This window comes from Platalea leucorodia, assembly GCF_965183815.1.
Source record: "Platalea leucorodia genome assembly, chromosome: 5".
Classification (NCBI taxonomy): domain Eukaryota; kingdom Metazoa; phylum Chordata; class Aves; order Pelecaniformes; family Threskiornithidae; genus Platalea; species Platalea leucorodia.
In genome coordinates, this window is record NC_138827.1 from 48,141,046 (window position 1) to 48,165,710 (window position 24,665).

Sequence of the window (24,665 nt, forward strand, 5' to 3'; positions counted from 1 at the left end):
TGTGATGCATAACAGAGTGCCCTTTGAACTTTTAAAACAAAAAAGACTCATTTATCTCCCAATAAATGGCCAGACTCAGCACCACTGTTTTGGATACACAATTTAATATGATGCTTGCTTGTAATATGGTAAGGTATTACTAAAACAACTGGTAGCTTTGCACCTGTTTTCAGATCTTAAGTTCCTCCCTTCCTTTCATGGAGCAGTCCACAGTGGGCAGCCTTAAATGCCCAAAGTTAAGTATGGTGTAATCCACTGGTATTACTTGGAATTTGGGACTAATGTTAGACTTGTTCCATGAACCCAAGAGAGCTTTGTAAAGGGCCAGTGATTTCCAAGTGTTTCGGAACAACTTTCTCCCATGGCTGGATTTAGAGTTATAAAAGACTGTTTTTTTAGGTCTAGCTGTATCTTCTGGAGTGTGGGCGAGCAAACGGATCTGTGGGACCTGTTTCAGTTTTCAGGATGTGTTTTACTGAGCAACGCGTGGGCGTGATGCCTTTTATCACAGTAAAACTTCAATGCTGAATCTCAGGGGTGGTTTGGTGGGCCTACGTGTTTTTATGAATGAGTAATCAGGCTCAAATTAGCTCTGATCTTTGTTTCCTGTGTGTGAAGGATGTGATCTGATTCCTCGCTTGCAAAGTTCTGCTAAAGAGGATATATAGGGTAGAGCTGCCTCCTCTTGATCCCCCAGGACTTACACCCCCAATCCTGTTAAAGGGCAACTGGCTTGGCAGCTGCAGTCCTTCGATTGCAACAGGACTATATTAGCAGTAGGAGAGGAGATAATGACAGTTTACTATTACTGCTGCTCGAGAAAATCACTTGATGATAGATTTGTGCCTTGTTTTGGGTGCATAGTTATGTATATTTTAGAAACATACCAAAATAACCTAAGTCAGCCACCGTAGTTTAAAATCTGGGTCAGCAGAAGACAGCTTGGGAGGGATAGCCTGATCAGTGTTTTTGCCACAAATACTGCAAACAGGACAGTATGCTATTAAAGTGGGAAAGAATTAAAATGACTGGTTGAAGGTCCAGCTAATGGTTTGTGTAAGTACAGCTTTCCCATTTGATTAAATATGTTATTTTTGAATGGGATTGGGGAAGTATACGTGATACCGATACATGCTGGGAATTTCTCACCTTTCCAAGATAAACAGTGGATAAGTACCATGATTGTATGACTTGCTAGTGTTTTTGCTTAGAATGGTTTAGACAGAGTGTCTTTTCCTCATGTCTGATATATGTAAGACAGGAATTGTGAAAAAGATAAGCCAGAATTATGTGAATATCTTATTTTTGCTCCACTGTCTAAATTGAAAACTGAGAGCAAACCTTTGAGTTGACCAAATTGATGTCAAAAAAAAATAGTGGGTGAGAGAGAAGGTGAGGTTGTCCCTTGACAGTAAATGAAAAGCTCTGTTTGTGCTTAACTTTGCACTTCTTTTAATTTTAGTGGTTTGGGTCCTTAGCAGTAAAAAAAAAAAAAAAAAAATTTATTAAAAATTTTGATGTTTTGGAATGACATTTCATTCTAAAATTTGCTAAAATCTATTTTCAGAAGTCATCACAATTATTCAGGCCCTTTAGGTTGACTTGAAACTTTTTTTTCCTGTTGAGCTAGCAGGCGGTTTTTTGCCTTGAATAAAATCAAGCCTGGAAAAGTTTCCTGCAGCAGGACCTTTAAAACACCTTGAACTTTCAAAAAATACCCAGTAGTTTCACTGTCTTCACTTGTGTTTAATGTTTTTCATGCTTCTCTCAATGGATGAAGAGCTGCTGTTCTTTTGAAAAGCAGGTCTTTAAAGTTGTCTCACTGAAGTTAACTTTCTTGTCTAAAATAATTACCTTCCCCCCTTCTTTATTTCAGCAGGAACTCAGGGAACGAGCTGCAAGTGTATTACGCCTCTCCAAGGAGCTATCAAGATTTTTTTGAAGCTATTCGCAGAAGGGAAGATACGTTCTACGTGGTGTCATTTCGCAGAGTAGGTGTAGTTTTCGTTCAATACTGGCCTTTTATGTGTATCCATAAGGCTGTTTCTAACACTGAGTGGGTGTCTTTCCTTGTAATACAAAAGATGACCTAGTCAAGGTTGAAGCTAAATTTGTTTCTTCATAAGTGATGCTTCTGTATATCCGTTACAGTAATATGGTCAGATTGTGGTCTTTGCTAAATACGCCTATCACAGAAGCTTTGCAGAAAAAACTGTAGTGCCAGGGCAAGACAGCACAAAATTGCATGCACCCCGTGGTTAACAGTTATGCATGGTAGCAGTCCAATAATTGGAATAGTTAACTCGATATTTATTTAATAGGTGTATAAACCTTTTATGCTTCTGGGTATAGGAATACATGTACTCTGTGGACAAATTATTTCTGCTAGCTTAATGTAATATTATTTCTATCTTCCCCTAAAACACTTGCATTTGCAGTTTTATGTGCCACGTATTGCAGCTATACAGGACTGCATGCAGTGGGAACAATTTTTCTGCTGTTCTGTGACTTGTAAGTCGAGACGGATGAGCAGTTCTGCTGTCTGTGCTGGGATACAGCATAAGCTTGTGTTACAGCTTTGTCAGGCACATCCTCATGTCTGCAGTGCAGTTAGTGACAGTAAAAGCTGGTTTAAAATGGAATTCCAGGTGTTTGATGGCATTTTCTGTACTGCAAGCCTGAGCAGTGTTGAAGCCAGGACAGCTGCAGTAGTGAGAAGCTGCTTGGGTTCTGGTGATGGAAATGATCAAGGCAACACTCCCTTTTGCAGAGGGCTTGATGAGTCCTTAGACATGTCTATAATGTGTATTTGTCCCTGGCCTGAACCTGGGGTCTTGGCTTTCTAAGCCTCCTGCCTTGCTATTTCGTAGTTGTGATATTAGAATTGTTATATGCATGCGCACTCCCAGCCATGGTTTTTCTAGGACCCTGCAACTCTCCATTTGTTCCCTCATGATAGGAGTGTCCTGAGAGGGGTCCCAAGGTGGTGGGGGACCAGTAGTTGCCACTGCAACAGCTCATCCAGCTACAACCAATTCCGTCTAAGAGCACACAGAGGAGCATAACTAGTTTCAGCAGTTTCTGTGTTGTCATAATGATACCAATCTATAGATGCTATATGTACATTGGTAACGCATCCTTGTTCAACCTGGTCTACGGTAAGTTTCTTAATTTGTGAGATACATGTCTTTAGAAAAGGTTCAGGCAAATATAAGTAGTGGTGCTCTTGTGAGGATTAGGGTTTTATGCTGAGTAGAAATATGAGGTTAGTTTCCAGTCTTGGGATTACTGGGTTGTGTCAGAAGGCTGGAATTTTGTTATTAAACACTTGGCGTGTTCTGCTGTTCTTTCAGCTAGCAACACAAATACAGCCAGCACCAGGCTCCGCATATCCTGAGGATGAGTAGAAGAGAGTGGAGAATTGATTATAAAAGTTTTTCTGAAAACTCAGAACAAAAAGCAGAATAGTGTTTGTTTAGTTCACTGTCGGCCGTTGCTGTAGTCCACCTGAATGCATGTACTGATACATAGGTTCTGTTTACGCTGTCGGATTAATGACCTGGAAGTTGTCAGCTCTCATTTCGACTTGCAGAGCTGTCGTTGGAAACAGAGCGTGTCTTGTGCCATGAAATCCCTACTGCTTGGCTCTGCTCTATTGCAAGAAGTGCAGGGACTTTTTTAAACCATCTATGAAGTTTATTTGGTAGCAAAGCTGTTGGCATTTCTGTTTTATGAATGAAATGTCCTCAAATTGAAGGCAGTTTCATGCATTACCTCATTTATTATTTTAACAGGGCAAACCTGATCTAGTGACAAGCTCTGCCCTAGGCACTTTTAAATTACTTGCTTGGATTCTTTTGTGAGTGCAGAAGAAAGGACTCCTGCACAGCCCGAGGGGTGCCATCAGCAGGGCCCCAGCCAGGGAGGTGCCCTTTCACCTTCTCCTGAGGACTGCTGACTTCATCTTCTTTGGACCAAAATTCCCTTTTCAGTGATGATTAGGAGCTGAGAGAGGGGGACTGATTTCCTCCTCAGTGTTACGGGACAGTTCACTCGAGTTGCTTGCTTGCTTGTCCAAGGTAGAAGGCAAGGCCTGGAGATGATAGGTTTTGTTCTCCCCTCTGGCGGTTTGCCATGCAGATGCTCGCTCCCAAGCACTTAGTAAGCTGTTAACAGCCATATACAAAAGAACAGCAATCATCCAGTTAAGAGTCCCAGGGAGTGGATGGTTCTGGTATTGGTGATGGTTCTGCTCTGAGTGGGAGGTGGGACTATGGATCTCCAGAGGTCCCTCCCACCCTATGTCTCTGGGATCCTCTGCCCGCATGCTTTCTGCTGTGTGCAGCATCACATAACCCGGCATCTTTCCTGGGTGCATATGCTGAAATGTAACACTTTTTTTTGTATGTGTTCTGCATGTCTGACTTGCACTAGAGGACCTGTGCCCTGAGTGCCTTGGATTTTCTAGGAAATGGCATTTGCTAGGGCTGCCCATGCCACTCTTACATAGTAGAACTCAGCCAGAGCTTCTGAAGGTGCAAGGTAGGGGAGCAAAGCTCACATGCACTTTGTCATCCTCTGATGATGCTTGGTACCCGTAAGACTGAATTTCTCATGATCTCTTCAATTTTATTTTCTTTCCTTGCTTTAGAAGGCTTGCATGTCTGCATATTTATAGTTGGAGTTTGATTTTTTTATCTTTTTCAAGGAGGAGAGAGGAAAATAAAGTAGTATTTGGATTAGCTGAGTTCATACAAGAAGCAGGGCTTTCACTCTGGGAGTCTAGAGAAATTAATTTTCTGCTATTGCCAGGGGAATCTGTAATGTCATTTTCAAACAACAAGAAATATGTAACTGACAGTGAGTAAAGAATTCTTGAACTGAGGCAGTGTTGTCTCCCAGCTCTGCCAGGCCTCAGCAGCCAACATCCCTTGTAGGCAGGGCCCGTCACCATTTATTTCTTGAGATGTTAACTTGTTAATTTTATTTTTCATTGCTGCTTGACTTTTAGGAAGCCATTGTTCTCAGCATTGTTCATCTGGCATTGCAGAAACTGACATCTGGCAATGTAACAAGATAATGCATTCCCAGTAGTATATATTCACACCTGGGCCCTCTGCTGTCCCCGAATGCCCCAGCACTCAGAAGCTATGTCTTTGCAGCCTGCCTCTAAGTTGGGCTGTTTTGGGTTGGTTTTGGGAGCATGTTCAGAGCTGAGAGGTCTGTGCAGCGGGTACCGAGAACAAGTTGCCATGCTGTGAAAAGCGTACAGCAGTTTGAGCTCTGCTGAAGCACATTGGGGTCTCCCGTTGGCATTGAACCGTCCTTCCATTTCTCCCAGGTCTGAGAGGCAGAATTGAGAGTCTGTTGCTCTGCCAGCCGCTTTGATTTCTGCCCTTTAACGTCTGTGATACCAAGTCTGCTTGATCTGTTCTAAAACCCCAGTGGACCGCGGCTGCAAAATTCCAGTTAGTTGATACAACGTGCTCTGTCAGCAGGGAGATAGACGCCGGGCTGCCGCTCCTGTCAGCCTGGCACTGAAACGGCTCTCTCTCAGAACTCACATCTGTTTTGCCGTGGAGTACTCAGACCTTGAGATTGTTTCTGGAATTACTTGAATAGCTAGCTTAATTTGAAAGGTAATTAAGTAAATCATTGGAGAAAACAAACCCGTTCCAATTTACTTTGGCCTGTAAATGCCACTCCAGATCCTTCCACTCTTGTGTGGTTAGGATCAGAGTCCCCGCAACTTGCAGTGATTAAGCAGTAGATTTCCCCGTCCTGGAGGATTCTGTCAGTGACCCTTTGATGACATCTCTGCAGGCTTATTAAGGACAGTGACATTTTTTAGGCTAAGAATGTAATTACTGTTCTTAAGGAAAGCATGGTTTAGAGTTTGATTCGCTTGGGAAATTTATAAGGCCACTAGCATTTCCTCTCACTACTTTCTCTATTTGTTTCAAAGCACAAATGTCTCCTGATATCAAAGTTTGCCAATTACATTTAATGCAGCGCGCATACAATATCTGACAGTATATTGCAGTAAAAAAATAGACATTAAAAGGTGATTCTGGTTATTATCTGTTAGAGTGAGAGTGGTGCTGGACCTATGGGAATCAATGGCAAAGCCTTTACCAACTTCAATAGGACCAAAATTTCACTTTGTAAATTTCTGCTTCAGTGCCGTGGCACTTAAACCATAGAGCTTTAAGGAAACATATTATTATGGATGTGAATTTCTGGTCCTACAAGCTGACATCTGCAACGAGCATTTAAGGATTTCTCAAGTTCTGCAAACAAATTTTCACTGAAGTGATTAAGCCAAATTTAAATCAGAACTTTTGCTCTTTCTTTGTGTGAATGTTCAATGTGCTAGGAATAAAAATATCTAAGTTGTGTTTTGGTTTTGTTGGTAATAAGCCTGTGCTGTGTTAATTATATTTGGGATGATATATTACTTTCAGGCGGCAAAAGATTATAATGCCTGGCTTTCACATTCTTGTATAGCAGTAGTTTGCTGTGCTGCACACACAGTTCTGGCAATAGTTTGAATTTATTCAGGGAGGATGAGTGAGGCAGGTTCCAATTCACTGCACTGTCGATGCCATCTGCATCCTGCAGGCAAAACTGCATTATAAGAAGTCAGCTACAGATGGTGTTTCATAGCCAGAAATTCAGTCCTAACGTATACTTTTCTCCTATTTTGTTACACTTGACAATGGGTGGTTTTTACTGAACATAAAGTTTTCTGATGTTGACTTTGTTTGTGGATTTCCATGGGCTGGGATATATAATTTGGTCTTCCATTCAGATAAAATGCAATGATTAGATTCATATAATGCTGCAGCTCCTAAAGACACGGTAGCTAATTTATATGTTTGAGTCCTGTGGGTTTGCAACTGCTGCAAGTTAACATGCAGATTTTTGAAAGATTTTACAAACTCCTCTTTCTTCTTGGGGAACCTGACCTTAGCTATTGAGAGGAAAAAATTACTTTATCCCAGGATCCTAGGATTTTAAGATCTTGTCCTGTATTGTATATGGATGCTGAGAATAACTGAGGGTAAGGACACAGTATCTATGATAAAATTGCCTGTCCTTTTCAAAGCAGAGGTCACCCTTTAGCCCATCTTCTCTGTGAGGCCAACTCTTGCCTCCCTGGGAAAATCTGAGAAAACAAACAGTGTGTGTGTGATTGTACTTCATCATGCCCTGATGCTCAGTGAGCCGGCCTCTGTCAAGTTATGGCTGCCTTTGACTTTCAAATTTGAAAATCCATTACGAAAACCTCCTGTTTCCATCTTAGTGTCACTAGTGAAAATTAAGTCTGGCCTGCTGCATTCTTTGTTACAAATTCCCTCTTTTTGGCTAAACTGTGGATTCTCTCTGTGTCAGAGTGAACTTTCTCCTTCCAAAGCCATGGTGTCCCTATGAAAACAGTGAAACAAACTTTCTTTTTGGTCTTTCTTGAACTGTCATCCTTCCTGGTGTGGAATATTCCTGGTAGGTGAGGAGCAGGGAGAGCTGACTATCAAAGCGACTGGGAGGTGGTGGGAAAAAGCATTCTCTGTGATTTTCTGGATACTCAGCTGGGGAAGACGTTGCTTTTGGTAGCATCATAAAGCTTGATCTAAAAACCTCTAGGGAGAAATTTAATAATCTAAAATTAAGTCTAAAACTGTATGTTGGTCTGTAGAGCACAAATCGCCTTACCTCAATCCTGGGGTTATCAAAGTACATGTGTACGAGAACAACACAACTCCAAGTTTAAGTAACAGGAAGATCAAAAGAAGTTTTTTTAGGTTTGCGGCTGAAGGCCAGCAATTCTGTGAAAAGCATTTCTATCAGGGCCTTACAGTATTTTCCAGCAAAACCTCTGATTGCTTCATTATTTCTCACTGTTGTTACCCTGCAATGCCTAGAAGTTGTCTTCCTGTGTGAGAACAAACTTTCAAGAGTGAAGCAGCAAAAGGCCATGCGTGTGCTGTAGAGAGCGAGCAGGCTGAGCGGAGAAGAAGGAGCCAGGCAATGAGACACCTTGGCTGTGTAGTGAGTGGAAGCCGAAGAGGAGCAGCCAGCAAGTACCAGCTGCAGCGTAGCCTCTGCCAGGCGGCAGCTGTTTGGCTCAGCCAGATGCAAACAGCGGTTAGAAGGGACTGGAACAGGAATGCAAAACGCGTTTCTGAGGAGGGAGGTAATGCCTGTCACATCAAATGGGGTTTTGTTTCATTTGGAAATGTCTGTTCTGTTCCTAGCTCTCCAAGACATTTTGGAAGCAAAGTCTTAGTCACTCTGATTTTTATCTCCTTGGGTCCCTTTGAACCCCACTGTCCTCCAAATAAAATTGAGAATTAATGGGGTGTTGAAGATGGATGTATAAGCAGCGACAGAAAAGTCACTCGAATATTTCTGGCATGGGGCAAAAGATACTCTTGAGTTTTCTGTGCATAGTCTTGATTCGTTTGTCTTCTGTATGGTTGCTGGAACTTCATGAATCATATTAATGCCATCACTGAACTTCTTTCAGCCTTGTATGTCCCAGGCCTAACTAATACTTTGTTATTTTTAAACTAGTATTTGGAAGGACAACATACACTGTAGATAATTATAGTGAAAATAAAACATACTGCAAAAAATGTCTCCAAAACCCAAACTGGTTGCAGACAGACGCGACCAGTAATAGTATACATGTATTCAAAATGTGCTGCATGCTTGACACACAATGAGTTGTGGGCAAGAAATAGAGGAAGATTGTTGGTTTTGGAAAGCCTCTGTAAAAGACCCACTGGTTATGAAATCGGTGTGGACATAGGTTAGAGAAGTATAATTGGGAAGTGTGGGAGGAAGATGTGATTATAAAATGGGAATTGTCTCGGTAAAGGAAGTGACAGCAGTATCTCACTTATTAAGAATAGAGAACAGACAATTGCTGACAACAAAGTGAGCAGGAACACACGTTTATCCACAAACAAGTAATGTGCATTCAGTGAGAGCAGGCAGTGGAAATGCAGCTCTGAAGCAGTTCCTTTCCTTCAGGAAATAACCCAAGTTTAATAACACATTAATAATACTGTAATAATGCTGGATAATAATATTTTTTTTCTGTAGTAATAGCATGGTATTCATTGAAGAAAATTTGGCTCAGATTATTCTGAACAGTTTCCAGAAGGGAATGATGGACTCTTGCTTATGATCTGTGGCAGTATTTAATTATGGAATCGATGCTGACCGAGCCCTAGCTGTATAAAGACATAAATGATACCTTCAACTCTGGAGCTGCAGTAGCCAGTAAGGCATTGACTTGTGTTTGGTAGGAATGAGCTTCTGCATGGAAAAATGACCTTCATGATATTTCATTTGCCTTGAATGATAGTATATGCACAGAGCACTTTGAAATACCTTTGCTTATTTTCTTAGTTGGACTTCACACTTTCACAGCTTCAGACTACTGATTTTTTTCTGTTCATATTCAGTTGTTATATCTGACAGCCCTAGACAGAGTCTTTATAAAAGTAAAATGTGCAGAACTGAGATGTTCTTGATTTCATTAAGTAGTTTTTGTGTCCACAATAGAAATCCTACATTTTAGCGAATGTTAATCATTATAGTACCACATTTGAGAGCATTATTTAAAATCTTAAGCGCACTTTTAGAGTTAATTCTGATCAGATGAAGTTATCTGCTTCCTTTTGCCAGGTTTTTAGCTGGATAGCACACAAAGCTTATTTTATGAAGTAAGAGCCCAGGTGCTATTACGAGTGCATAGAGATTATCATCACCTCCCACTGGACTGGACAGAACACTTGTGGCTTCCAGGTTTTATTTTTAAATCACTTACACTCCTAGGACAAGAAGTGTGATAAAATTAACTGTACATTTTTATCTTTAAACTGGCTTTGAAACTTGTAACTGGCTTTAAAATTGTTTGAGAGTGGAACATAAAACTTGTTTTCTACTTCTGGGACTTAGGGTTGCTTGTGACCTATCTACCGGGATGGTTAATGGAAAGACAGAGTAGTAGCTGCAGAAATTCACTTGCTTCTCATAAAGGGCTATGACATGTTAGGACACTCGTTGGCACCTAAATCTCCTTTCTGTGAATCCTAGAAAGCAGCAGGGCCTTTTCCCCAGGTTGCAGTCTTTTTTTCTTCTCTGTGTTTTATTACAGTATCAGGATGGGTCTGTTGCAGAAGTGTATGCTCTATGGCTAAACGCTCTTTTGGAGAGTCCTGTATAGGTGTGTTCTACCGGTGTCCGTAGTAGCTTCTCACCACTTAATTATTTTAAAATATACTTTCATACCAGCTCTCAGTAGGGTGAACTTTTGTTTCTGATAGTTAAAGCAGAGAGATGGGTCTGAGAATGAGATAATTTTGCTTCATGCCTGGTATGGCTTGCTCCTCACCATGACTACATGGTGGATGGAAACTGTCCAGCTCTGGGTCAGTGATTCAGAATTTGGAATATCTTGGGCTAAGCTGAGAGATCTTTCATGCTGCAAACCACTGTTCAGGAAATGCTCTTTGTGTTTTGATTGCAAATGTTAAAATGTGCTTGTGAATAATTCTGGCACTAGAAAATACTTCTCATCAAGAGAAGGCAAAGCTACATGGGAGTGGCACATGAGCAACTCGAACAGCATGTGCACCCCCAGAGTCCTAGGTAGAAATGGCTTATCTGTTACATCCCATGGGCCACTGCCCTTGGAGTTTGGTTAGCAAAGCTCCACTAAGCATTGCATTGCATAAGTGATTATTATTGTTCCTTGGTTTCATGACTATCCAAAATAAGGTTTGAAGCATCAGCTGTCTCCAAGAGAGGTGATATCCAATATGAGAAAAACAGTCTAAGCTGTGCTCAGACTGAGAGCTTGCTCTGTGCAAGGAAGGTACGCAGGCCTTCTTCTCAAGCTAAGTCCAGCCAGGCTCCTGTGTATTAAACAATACTCTCCTCTGAGATTCTAGAAGTGGATATTCCCAACCTGTTCCTCATTCAGCGTTCCTTCCCTGAAGCCTTGGCCAGTGTGGAGGTTCCTCGGTTGAGTCACTTGTTAGCATCTGGGAGGCCCTTGTTTAATCTCCTTTCCAGGAAACCCACGTGGAGGTCTCCTTTCTAAGAACAGCCCTGAGTGCCTGGACATGGAGTTTTTCACTGGGATCAGGAACTCAGTGGGTAATCACTGGGCAGGTGACTGCTGGAAAACGAGGTTGCAAAGGAACCATTTTGCTGTCTCAGGTAGCCTGGGGCCAGCATCTCCAGAAGGGTATCTCCTTGACATCAGGGAAATACACTGTGGGTTTCTCTTTGCTTTTGCTAAACCATCTGTTTGGTATTTGCTTACCAGCTGTAAGCTGTAACTCTCCAGCAGGCAACCAAGGTGCCGCATACAATCTAGGCAAGAAGTTTCCTAACTTCTCAAGTTCAGTTTCCAAAGTGCCGACATAGAGAAATCTGTACAAAAATGAAATGGGACATGAAAAGGCTGTCATTTGGAGAAAAAGGACAGATGCAGCAGTTTTCTTGGTGTAAAATTTTGACAAAAGCAGTTAATTGTGGCTCTAGAATAAGAGAAAGTGTAAAGAACTACATTTACACAAGCAGAAAGGAACTCTTTAGGTTCAGGCTAAACACAGAGGTGATACTACAAATGCTAAAAAAGGAGTGTTAAGCCAGCTGGGTAAACTTGCAATGTCGTGACAGGATATTTCCGTTTCAGTGTACAGTTGGTTAGTGTCGGTTTGGTATGGCAGTCCAGGATGAGGATTTTACCCACAGCATGTGACTTGTCAAAGGGACGTAACACATGCGTGTGAAAAGTCTATGTGTACTTCAGTCTCATTATCTTGCACACGTACATCTCTAAACAGGAGAGTACAGCTGCAGACCTTGTGAGAGAGAACAGCCTGATGTCCTGTATGTGCTTGAATAATTAGCATTTAATTCCCTACAGCACTCCTATCACTCCTCTGCTCTCCTGGCAGTTATAACCATCACTGTCTGTTATCCTCCTGCAGATTAGGACCTCTTCATGTGGATTGAAACTGACAGCCCTTGTGACTTATATAGACTCTCCAAATCTCGATAGTTGATTTAAGAATTTACCTGTTTGCTTATAAAAGTCACTTTCAGTAACTTAATTCTCATAGGAAATAGAGGCCTAAGAACAAGACCAGTCTGGATTAAAAGAAGGAAAATAAACCCAGAACCCTATACCTCGGCTATGGCACCTTTTGTCTGAATCTGTTACAGATCACCTTTATCTGCTTGCAGTGCTTTTTCTGTTTGAAAATGTCCTGACAAAGCCTTGATGCAGCTGCTTTGGCTTGTATGAAATTACAGCATTGAATCTGACCCATCAAACAATGTGTTGCTGTGCTCCTTGTCTGCGTTTCCCTCCCAGTAACGGCATGTGCAGTTGTTATAGGGCTGTGTGCGCTTTTGGTATGCTTATAATTTCTGTGTGATCAGAGGGAGAGAGGGAAATGATCTGCAGCTCAGGGACTGCCTGGAGTTCACGTTGCCTTTCGGCAGGTCAGGGGTAGCTCTGCAGAGCCAGGAGAGGTTCAGAGGGCAAGAGGGAATGGAAATGAAAGGGAGCACATCTACCAGGACGAAGTAGCCTCAGGCTTTTGCTCTTCTCTATACCCTCGTGTTGAGGGCCTGATTAGGTGTTTTCATTGATCAGCTGGGGTAATAGAGAGAACAGCGGCTACACATATTAAATTGGTTAATGACAAGCTGAGTGGCCCTCCAGCTGTGTTGGAGGAGAGGATTAGGAGTTAGTGCCTTCAGGGTACTTAGTACCTCTCTGATATTTTGCAGAAATTGTGGTGAGTCCAAGATGTTCAATCTTTTTGTGTAGAATTAAAACCACTACGGTAGTAAGAAAAAGAGGGGAGGGTTCATGTAGGAGCATAGTTCAGATGGTTAAAAAAGTGCCCATGCAACTGATGCTATCCACAAAGTGAGATCGGTTATTTTGCCATAGTATTTGTAGCCTCAGTGTCTAAGAGTACACTGACGTCCAAAAACCTTCATGCGTCATTCTTCACATCTTTATTCTATGATTAGAATTCCAGTAGATCCTTTCTTTGACCTGAAAGTTGCCTGTATTTTGAAATAGTTAGAAAAGCTGGAAACTCCAGTGGCTTGGTAAAATGTTGTCAATGGGGCATTTCATTTTTAAAACCCACATTTATAAAAACACGGCTTCTGTGGTTCTCTGATATGGTTGCATCATACTTTGCAGGATATTGGCAGAAAATGTGGAAATTAGCTTGAGACTTCTTGTTTCACAAGCAAAATTTACATAATTAGAATACTTGAAGGCAAAAGCATTTATTGTAGTTCTAGATGTTTAAATTAGTGGCATATGTCAAGTGAGATGTGCACAGATAAAGGCAGAGAACTGCACCCCTTCATTTCTGTTTGGTATCACAGGCACCATCTCCCTGTACACCAGAGTTTCTAAATAATCCTTAATGAAAAGGATTTTGTAAAAATCCACTAACAGTCTCGTGCAGCATTGCCATTTTGTTTTTCACGTGCTGACAATTGCGCTCAAACTGTGAATGTTCACAAAATCATAAGAGTTTGTGCTGGAGGGACCTCTGCAGGTCTTTAGTCTGAAGCAGGACTATTGTCAGCAGTAGATCAGATCAGCTGTGGCTTGGTCTAGCCCAGTCTTGGGACCCACCGAGGATAGGGAGACCTCCCACCTCTGTGATGACCCATGGCAGGACTGCACCGTCTGGCAGGGGAAGAATCTGTAAGTCCCAAACCACCGCACGTGGCTGTGGCACCTTGGCATGTCATGCGGCACTACAGAGTTTGGCTCCGTTGTCTCTGTAACTCTCTTCAGGTAGTTGTAGGTTGCTCCTAGATTGGCCCCCTCATCTCCTCTTCAGCAGGCCGAACCAGCCCAGCTCCCTTCATCTCTCTTCAAAGACCACGTGCCCCAGGCCCTGACCATCTTGATAGCCTCTGCTGGCCCCACTCCAGCTTCCCCACATCCATCTTTGCCTGAGAGAAGAGAAGGGGACCCAAAACTTTACATGGTATTCCAGCCGTGGTCTCACCAATGCTGAACAGAAGGTGACAAAACTTTCCTCAGTGCCCTGGCCACACTCCCCAAATTTGGCGTAGGTTTGCTTGATTTGCAGTGTTCCTCTAATGCTTCTATTTTTCTTCCTTAACTTCTCTGCATCTGGGTTTTTTTACTTAAATCATTTCACAGACTGCCGCTGCTGCTTTACGGACTACCAGGAACCACAAATTCTCAAGCACCACGCAAGGCTCCTTCTCCTCTTAATGGAGGCAGAAAAGCCCCTTTCAATTTCTCCCACCCGTCCCAAACACCTACCATTGCATGGACTGAATTTCCTTCCGGAGGTGCCTCTCTGCTGTAGATTTTAAAGGGCGCCTAGACAACTCTGTCAGGCAGCTAAAGCTGGAAAAAATTAATCTCACCCTAAGTGGGGAGATGAAAGGCTTCTATTTGCTCGAGCCATTATGTTTTAAATGTGGTTGAGAGTTGGCAAGTACTGATAGAAGAAAACACATTGCTCTCCAGGAAGAGAGACAGGCCCAGCCTGAAAGCTATAGCCCAATATGTCTTTTCAGTAGAGTGCAAGCAAGCATCTCTCTATATTTTTATCTTCCCGAAGCTGACCTTTCACTCTCTTTAATCTAATCTGGTGCCTGTGATCTTGCTAATTCAATTGCTGTGGCAGACAGGCAGTTACTCACATGCACAGTCACGAGATGGACAAGGAGTGTGATGCTCCTGCACCAGTTTACACCCCTGCTTATCCTTTGTCAGTCAGGCTTCAGACCAGGATCCAAGTAAAGTATTGTCACAAGAGAAAGCTTTTTCTAAGGAAACTGCTGTTTTGGTCATGAAAAGTGCTTAGCCTCCATCACAGTGCTGCAAGTTTTGATGGCTTGTATGAGTTCCCGCAGCACTGTAGTGAAAAAAAATGCTGTGCTCTCACACTGTTCAAAACTGGATAATTTCTTCTCTTCCCTAGCTACATGAGCAGCTTCCAGGATTTTTTTAGGGTAAAGACCAGTGAGCCAATTAAACAGTTTACCACCACCAGAAAGGAGAGTTCCTGTTGTCAGTGTTTCCTTGGTTGTGTATACTCTTGTCAGATCCGTCCTTGAGCCGTTTTATTGTGTTGGCAGAAAAACAGTCGGAAGGGTTCAGAGGACTCGCAGGAGAGTCTGACAGTTGCCAGAGGTTGGCAAGGAGTGCAAGGGCTGAGGGAGAGAGAAGGGACCCTCCTGTTTCTGGTGGCCACGGAGGTCAGATTGCTCAGCCACCTGTAGCATATACCCAGCCATTCTGAAGTTCACTTTTGTAAGATAGGTTGGGGGTGATTAAGGAAGAATCTTCGGTGTCAGGCATCCAAGATCCTTTTTGCCCCCAAGTGTGAGTTAATCATGTAACTTTTTTAATGCCTTCTAAGACCATTTTCCATCAGGTTATTTTCTTGTTTTGGTTTGAGATCTTTTCTGGGGAAAAAACATTAAATGTCTATAGACCTTTTTCCCCTTATAAAATGAAGTCTCTTTCTAGAACTGATTTACACCTTCCTCAGCAACACTAGAAATTCCAACAGAGCAGGCGCATGGCAACAAAACTGGACTCAGAACTGAGATTTAGAAGTGAAACTTAGCTACAAATGTGAAGAGGAGGAAGCTCATCAGGCTGGGGTAAATATGAGTCAAGCAAACCAACAGGCAAAAAAATGGAAGGAAACTTCATCTTCATACTCTCTTGTTTTAACTGAGATTATTAGTAACAGAGGTGATAACTTCTTTAACATTATTGTACTGAATATCTCTTTAATAAGAAGAAACTATGAATAGCTGATGAATCCTTAGCCATACAGATGTCCTGGGATCTGCAGAATGAGAAACGTCTTTCCAACAAGCATCTGTAATGCAGTACACATTGCACAGATTAAAACGCTGCCGTCAAATTTGGATTCAGCCCACTGCATCTTGATATTAAAACCTTGTTGTCTCTGAACCAACATTTTCGGAAAAACATAAGGCAGCTTGGATTTGGAGCACTAGCCCTGGCCTGAGTGTGCCAGACCACCGTCCAGCCATCGGCGGCCTAGGAACTTTGCCTGTCCCTGCTGCCAAGACGTACAGAGACCCACCCAAGTCTGAGCTGAAGTCATTGCTGAGCTCTGGGTAAATCTAGGGGATTCAAGCAAAAACGCAGTCTCGCTGCTGACTGAGAAGAGCGTTTGTTTCCTTGTTATCTGGTTGTGTTTCTTTCTGTATCTCTCATGTTGCCTTATTTTTGTGGTTTTGACAGTGATATTTGCTTTGTGGGAAATTATGTAAAGACACACTTTTATTCAACTTTGGCAGAATGTGGAAGGAGGGGGAAGCCACTTTCTGTAGTGAAATCAGAGGAGGGAAAATGATAGATCAGTAGAGAAAGAAGAGCACCCATTTCTTCAGGTTCCTCAGGGAAATGCTCCTAAAGCCACTTTACCCAGCAGATACTGACAATGCAAATGAGGCCTAAATTTTTAAAACCAAGTCAAAGGCAGTTTACTGAAAGTACTGCATGTATTTATAAAACGCCTTTCTGCCTGTGACCTAAAACGTCGTTTCTTGCCACTGCTGGGAGGTGATACCTCCATCTCAGTGAAGAGGAATTACCCTCGGAGAGGTTAAAAGGTATATTCAGGTACCTTGAGCATATGAGGCTAAAGGATGGGGGGCAGGAGGAGGTCCTCAGAGACTTATCTCATGGCCAGTCGCTTTTCCCAGAAAGCTGAGGGATAACAAGTATTTCTAACAGACACTTTCCAGTCCTTCTGATGTATGTCTGTGTAGCTGATTCAGCTTCCACAATTAGGAAAGATATGTTGCTGCTAATTTCCTGTACATCTGCTGCTCTCTCAGAAGCAGCATCTCTCTGGCTGCAGATTAGAATCAGGCTGCCGCTGTCTGCTCTTGGGCAGTCAAGGGCAAATAGCGGCAAGCTACGGCTGTCCCAGCAGGGAGAACAGAGAGGAGCACCCTCTGCTACTGGGCTTTGGGTTTCACTGCTGACGGGAACCTTCAACAGAGCAGATGTTTAATTTGCAGAACTGGGATCATTTTTAGATAACTTTAATTGCATCTGTTTAACAATGATTTTAGCCTAGAATTTAATTCAGACTATTACTTTATTCTTTCTTGTCATTAGCCTTGAAAGCTATTCCTGGTTTTTGCCACTCATTGCTTTTGATTTTTTTGTTTCCTCCTCCATGTGCATTACCCTCCCCAGTGAATAGATTGCCAGCAAGTTAGCAACAATCACGCATCAGCGGATGGGATCAGGAAAAGGGAGAAAGTCACAGTGACTGTGAGATGTAAGTTGCTGTTGGCCAAATGTCAATTTATTCCTTCAAACCAGATTTGAATCTAGTACCTGATATCCTGGCTGCAAAGGACATGTATGGTCTTTTTGCAGACACTAAAATATGTTTTAAGATCAATCCCGTGCTAGGTGTTCAGCTCAAGAATGCATCTGCTCACGTTCAGTATTTGGGCTAACGAACAGTTTGGTCCTTTTGTACAATATGACAGACTGGGTGCATCCTTTTTAGAATAATTAGCAGCTTCTGTAAAATGGAGTTTTGCAGTCTGGCAGTACTTTTATCCAAAACTTTAAATGTATATTCACCTGTGCACCAGTAATAAATATAATTGTTCTTTTCATGAGAACAGCTTTTGGGTCCATTTTCTAAAGGTTGCCCTGCAGACTGAATCCTGCATCTGTGTTCAAATTCTGGCTGTTTGGCTCTTTGGCTGAGCTGTCAAAGATGATAGGTTTGTTGCACTGACAACTGCAGGTGATCTACGTCTTGCCTTGCAGCTATCTTACATAGTGTGGAGATTCAATGGGAGATTTAAATAAATTATTTCTGTTGCTGCAGAAGGCAAGAAGACAGTAATTTCAAACCAGAGCTGGATCTTGTGCCATGTGTTGTAGGACTGAACACACTATGATCAAATTAATTGCCTTGATTTAAAAAAGGTTAAAGTCTGGACTCTACTTGACAGTTGTTTCTGGTTAGGATTTTAAAGTTCTCTTGCATTCCTGACTACCTGCGCCCATGGGAATTTTTGCTCTGTAAGAAAGTATGCTTTCTTCTGCTTTGAAAGGAAATTGTTTTGTCAGAAGAGGGCTCTGTCACCGACTGTGTGGCCTTTCATGGACTTGTGTAGCTATTCTTAAACATTTCTTATGTGTATGTAGCCCTGATTGCTATCAACATCTTTCTCATACAGTCTCTTCATGAGTGGCCTGCAAGTTAGTAAGACAGGGGAAGGGTAAGGTAAAAGCATAATCTTGACAGACCCTTCCAAATTTGAGACAAGGTCCTTATGGATCTTAGAAATGCTGGTTAGAAGAGCCCTCTGGTCCAGCCTCCTGTGTGAAGGAAGGCTGTTGCCGACACTGCGTGAGGTTGGCCGTGGCATTGTCAAGTGGGCTCTGAAGACCTCTGAGGATGGAGATCTCACCACAAGGTGAGATCAAAGTGTTCTAGTACTTCACTGTCCTTTGAACTCAGTCGGAAGAGAAAGCAGAGCACAGCCTCATTAGCAAATAGATTTTGAACCGCAGTGTTATGTTGATCCGGCATTTGGAGAAAGCCTGACATAAATTTCTTTTTACCCATCCAGCTTCTGTTTCATGGGGAATCTGATCTAGGGAGAAATAAGGATTTACAGTCTAGTCCATCTCATGATACTGGATCCAAGGAGTGTGCCCATGAAACCACATCATTTTTGTTCATTGGTTGGCTCTCTGCTTCTGTGGCAGGGCTGCAAAGGCAGAACAGCAGCAAAAAGGTGTTTGTTGGTAATAACATTCCTCACTCCAGTTTGTGTTGTGTGTGCTCTTTTGGGGCAGAGTCTCCAGTTTGGCAGTAATTCTGGGAATCCAGAATTTGTCTTGGGTAGAAGACCTGAGGTCTTGCAAGCAAATATAGAAACTTTGGTTTAATGTTTTTTTCTCTTTTGCTGAGAAGCAAAGAATCTGGATTATATCCTTTTTGGTTTTCCTGGACCTTATTCACATGCCCTACCTAAATTACATGTTTTTGCAATTACAGATTGCAGTTGCAAAACTAATAGCCTGCAGATGCTATGCAAAAGCAGAGCTCTGCTGCAGTGAATTAGAGAAGGAGGGGAATTTCTTTTTATGGGTAGTAGTAATAAAACAATTAATTCCTTTTGGGTCTTACAACTTTGTAAAATCTACAAAGATAATTGACAGACTCAACTGGGACTTACAGATGAACTGCATTTCTGTGCTTATATAGCCCATGGGAAGGACAGAAAATGGCAGAGAAACATAATTTTCAAATAATTTGGAGCAAACTTTTTTAAATTTTATGATGGTAGTTTGAGAGAGCCTTTAGAAGAAAATCTGATCCTTATCAAACATAATAGGAGGAACTTTTCCACCAGTACAAGCTGGGATTTTTTTTTTTGTCTTCACAGAAGTGCAGCACTGAGTCAACTATTCATATACACGTATCTTTTCCAGTTTATCTTGAAATTCAACTATTTCCACAAATAACACACGCACAAATTATCAAAGTGTTTTCAAGTCCTTAAAAATCTTCCTATACAATTTTAACCAAAACTGTTTACTTAAACATAGAATTCTGTTCTTCACATCCTCTTACTTTGTGTTTAGGAATTTTTTTTTAATCTGCTGCCAAACCAAAATTACATCATAGCAAATGCATGCATTGTTCTTTACTTTCGGGCCTTGCAAAGCAGTTCTGCAGACAAGTTTAATTGGCTGGATTTCTGTCCAGTCTCTGTCCTGTGCCCTCCTTGTTCACATGGCCTTTCTTTTTCTTTCCTATACAAAGGAAAAAAGACAAAACTACAAGGAAGAATACATTTATGATGGAAATAAAGTCCAAATGGGGTGCCTTCACCTCAGTCTCCACTGCAACCGGACTGGCTTTGCTGTGCCTCATGGTGTGCCTAATTAACGTATGTCCACCCAAGCTTCTGCTAGCTGTGGTTTTCTGGAGTATTCCCTTTTCACAGGGGAAGACTGATGGTATTTATTGCCTCTTATTTAGGATGTGCTGCAAGTCAAAAGTGAGATTGAAAAAGCTCAAATGGAAATGAGGCAGGTTCATCTTGGGTAATTCCAGAATGAGGGATTTGCAGAGGAATGGGGAGCTTGACAATAGCCGGTCATTTTGCAGCTGGTGTCACTTTGTTAACAGGATGAAGATAGATGTCTCAGTAGGACGGAAGGTTAGCGGGCCTGTCTTCTGGAAGTGTGCTTATACTCTGATTCCTGAAGGGAGACAGGATTCCTTCTCAGCGGCCACTGGGTAGATTCTACTGTTTGACTAATAGATACCTAATTAGCAGCATATTTCAGTGTTATCTTAAGGCATAATTCCTCCTCTTTGGCCTTGGAAGTTGAAAAAAAGGATTGTAAACCGTGAAAATAGAAAAACTGAATATTATATCAATTTTTTCACCTTTATATGACATCTGCTTTACATCTGCCTTTGGTGCATCTAAGTAATACTTTGCATTATAGTCTGTTGTCTATTAGAAAATTGTTGTGTTGGTCTTCTCAAACCTTGATGGAGTAATGAGATTCTCTTGCATTTTTATTCTTGCTTTCTTAATTGTAACCTTGCTCTTCTACCTAGAGGGAACTGAGTAGGATGCCAAGTGAAACAAAGGGCAGCAAATTAAGCTAGGAGGACGTGGGTTCAAACCAAGGAAAGGAAGCGATTCATACAGTAGAAGTAGGCTTGCGGAACTTCTTGCCAAACTGCATTATGGGTGCTGTAAGTTTACATGTATTCAAGGGAGGACTGGGAAAGTTCAAGGACAAGAAATCTATTAATAGCTACTAAATATATAGAAGTCACATCTTTGCTAAAAAATCTCTAAAACAGTAATTGAAAATGGTTGATGGCTGGAAGACAAGTAGAGGGAAGTGTTGTATCTGTACACACTGCTTGTTTCCATCTTAGCAAGATGAGTTGGCTTTCCTTGGAGTCAGAGGAGGACAGCATCGGCTCTCGGGCAGCAGCAGGAATGCCCAGCCCAGGACAGGCAAGAAGAGGAAATCAGGAACAGCTTCAGCAGCAGGAAAGCTTAATATGCCTCAAGTCATTGTGAAACTGGGTCCTCTGCTTTTACACCTGGAGATATTTTTTTTGTTCTAAAATAGAGTCATATGGTGACTGCTGTTATGTCTTGGATCTTTTGGGAATCACAAGGTACTGGAGAGATGCTATGAATAAACATCTAAGCCTGAGATGCTTGCAGTCCATTTAAAAATCTAAATTAGGTCACTTTAATTTGGCCTCTGTTTTTTAGGTTCCTTTTGGTCTTTAAGGTAACGTAACATAAATTCAATCCAAAAGGAGAAGGGACAAAACGAAGTAGTAATTCTTGCTTTACTTACATTTGCTTTCTCCATTTGTGAACTGCACAGAGGACGCAGTTCACAGCAGGTCTCCATATCTTTAGTAGTCTCCATAACTTTTTTAATTCTTAATCCAGCTCTTGACCTTTGCCACGGGTTCTCCTTTACTCTGAGAAAACGCTTAGTGCTGACCTCCAAAGCTCAGTAGACATGCTGCAGTGCTGCCATTGAAGAGAATGGAGGAAACTCCTCCAAGGGAGCCTTGTGACAGAGTGAATTTCCCATTCCTCCGAGGTCTCTGGGATTTTCACGAGGCTCTCTGACTCACAGCAAGGTGCTTTCCAGTTAGTTTAGTTTTGGAGCCCAGGCCATGTCACATCTGGCAATAGTACAGTTGACAATAAAAGGCACTAAAGACTTCTTCATTAAAAGGTCTCTCACGTGGGAACTAAACTGGACAGCAACTCCCTCTTCTGCAGGGACAGTGGGCAGAAAGCGTTCCAGAGTGCAGTTAGGTGTTATTTATAAAAAATTGTCTGGGAATGTCAGAAAAGTGTAATCTTACACTACAGGACATTTTATTGACTGTGGGATTGAGCTATTTCTGGTAAAACGCTTAAATAAAAAGCATATCTCATCACTTCATTGCTGTGTGCAAAGTATAGGCTGTAAAAACCACCTGTGCACAGGAACACTGGTATTGGAACAGCATTGGTGTGAATAGGAGCGCTTTTGGCAAACGTAAAAGCAGAAAAAGAAGCTCTATTCCCACCACTTCTGGGAGCTTTCCTGTTATGGGACAGTTTGCCCTCCCTGCCCCCCCACCCTCCCCCAATGGGCTTAAAACATAGAAAAGTAATTAAATTCTGTTATTAGGGATTGGGACTTGAATTCTCGATTACAAACTCTTTTCTTTAGTATGCCACAAAATCAAACTGTGTTAATATATGCTAGCTAACCTCAAGTTTAATATATGCAGAACTAGTACTCTTTCAAATTAAGTTAAATGGTTATCGTTAAACCCAAAGTAGTAAAGCTACTGGGGCCTCCCAGGGTGGGCTGTCGAGAGCCGGTGCAGAGAGGCTGAGACCTTGTGAATTTTTATTGTGGGTTTTCTGTGGATTCCTTGCAGTCTTTATCCTATCTTTTACTCTCTCCCATACTCATCTTTGCACGTCATGGATTCCCTGCAAGGATCCATGACGGGGTGAGTAAATCCGTGTGGATTTCTAAGGTCTACCTTTAAAAAAAAAAAAAAAAAAAGGAAAAGAGACATATCAACTTTAAAAACAAGGCAGCTTTATGGTTCGTGTTATAATGAGCAAGTATTGTGGCTATGAGTCACAGTTTGTGTAGAGGTTTTAACTGGTTTCCTCTCTTTTTTCTGCTCTTAAAACTGTTCCCATGCTTTTCAGATATAAGGGTCAGGGTGAAATAGTAGGATAGCGGTAGTTTCAGAGGCACCCTTCCCTCTGTAGTTGCTGCCCTGTTTAATGTCCACTGATGGCGAAAGCAATGTTGCAGGAACTTCTGGCATTTTCAAATGGACCAGTGCTGTATCCAGTATGGTGTATCCTCGGGACATCATATGGTTGCCATCACCCAACTGAATCAACAGTGAAATTATACAGCCATTTCCTCTACAAATTTGTAAACTTTCATACACGCTCACTTCAAACTGACAGAGGAAACCAGAAACAGATATGCCAAGACCTGATCCTCGTTTACACCATGATCTGTGCTGTGTGCTTTGCAGTGTCGGGAACCGCTGAGGTAAATGAGAATCAGCCCCTAGGCCATGAGTGCATTGCAGTAAGTTCTGTTCCCTGGAGAGCAGCCTCCTTTTGTGTCCAGAGAGCTGCCGAAGTTCAGCCCTGGCTGTCCTGAGAGTGAAGTTCCAGCTTCACAGGTACCCTTTCCCGGTTAGGAGTCACACGCCAAAGGCTGCGATGCTGCTCAGTGCAGGTTCGGTGGCCTGTATAGGAGATCAGGACAGAAACCTCACACTTCTGGCAACAGCCAGGCAGCCTGAAACAATTATTTTGAAATTTTCAAAAAGTGTGAAAACTGTGGTTTATGAAAGAAAAGCTGGCTCATTGGCTCTGTCAGCCCATGGTTTTAAAAACTCCAGCTCCTCAGAGGACCTGTACAGGGCAGCCTCTGAAGTTGCATGCAGCTTTTTGGGCCTGTGAAAGCACATTTTTGTTTCATACTCTTTGTATGGCCAAAAGCATACCTCTAAAGAAGGTCTAGTGTCATCTCATTGACCTGAAATCCCTGAAGATGTTCATTAAAAATAGGTTTGAAAGACAGTACGTGGATTTGATGCACAATTTTTCTGGTCAAAAAAACACTTGCTTTCTATCTGCTTCATCTTGAGATCACTAGGTGTGGTCGGATAGTTAATAGATAAGCTTTTAAGCTGTCAGGACGTGTTGAACACTACCAAAAGTAGTGCCGCTAAAGAAAAATTGTCCCCCCCCAGCAGCTTTGGGAAGCTGCCAGGACTTCAGTGAGATGTGGGAAGCTCCTCAGCCTGTATCGGCAGTGGTTCTAATGCGGTCCTAGAATCACAGCGTGAAGATTGAGGCTGGAAGAGATTGAGGCACGATTCCCTGGGAGACCTCTTAGTCATAAACAGAGATGAAAAAATGCCCAGCTACAGTGTTTGTTTATTGTAAGAAGCCTTCTGAAGCTGCCTGGGCAGAGTACCCTTTGGCATGCTCAGGCGCCTGGCTCTATTTGCCCACTCTGCTCTGGCAGACAGTCGTCTGTGTTAGTTGCAATATTCTAGCACATAGCTGGTCTCCAAGGCAATGGTAAAGATCAAATCTCCTCATCAAGGCAAATTACGAGAAGAGCACATTAAGGTTTTCCTTTGGTATTTTAATCCAGTCTCCTTGGAGCTTCTATTCCTGTAAAGTAACAAATGTCACTTGTTTTTGAAAAGATTATCCTTAGTTAGTCAGAGGTGGATCTCTTAATGAAGAGCGGGGCACATTCGGACATCTTGACAAAGTCTTTGTGAGAAGTGAGATAGGGCCTGTCTTGCAGGAGTGGAGTCACAGCTCCCACATGGATCACATCTGTACTTTGCAGGGTACGTGCTCCAAACCACTGGGAAGGGTCGGAGCCATGGCTTACCCTTCAATAGCGTGACAGTGTTTGCATAGGCAGATGTGCTAAATACACTGTAACAAAGCACATTTAAATCAAGTTGCAT

At 42.2% G+C, this 24,665-nt stretch overlaps 1 protein-coding gene across 7 annotated transcripts in view; it reads left to right on the top strand.

The window, feature by feature from the left end:
* The window catches only part of ATF6 (activating transcription factor 6), an 82,271-nt gene that overhangs the window by 31,450 nt on the left and 26,156 nt on the right, over positions 1-24,665 (top strand). For 5 of the 7 annotated variants that reach the window (XR_014228450.1, XR_014228451.1, XM_082314615.1 and 2 more), the window contains exon 14: positions 1,877-1,991. Coding sequence is in view for 5 of the 7 variants with exons in the window: in XM_082314615.1 (XP_082170741.1) it covers positions 1,877-1,991 (115 nt within the window). In the remaining 2 variants the exon portion in view is untranslated. Of the gene's footprint in view, positions 1-1,876; positions 1,992-7,922; positions 8,213-24,665 lie in introns of those variants that run through there. The other 2 variants (XM_082314619.1, XM_082314616.1) reach the window with 2 other exon arrangements.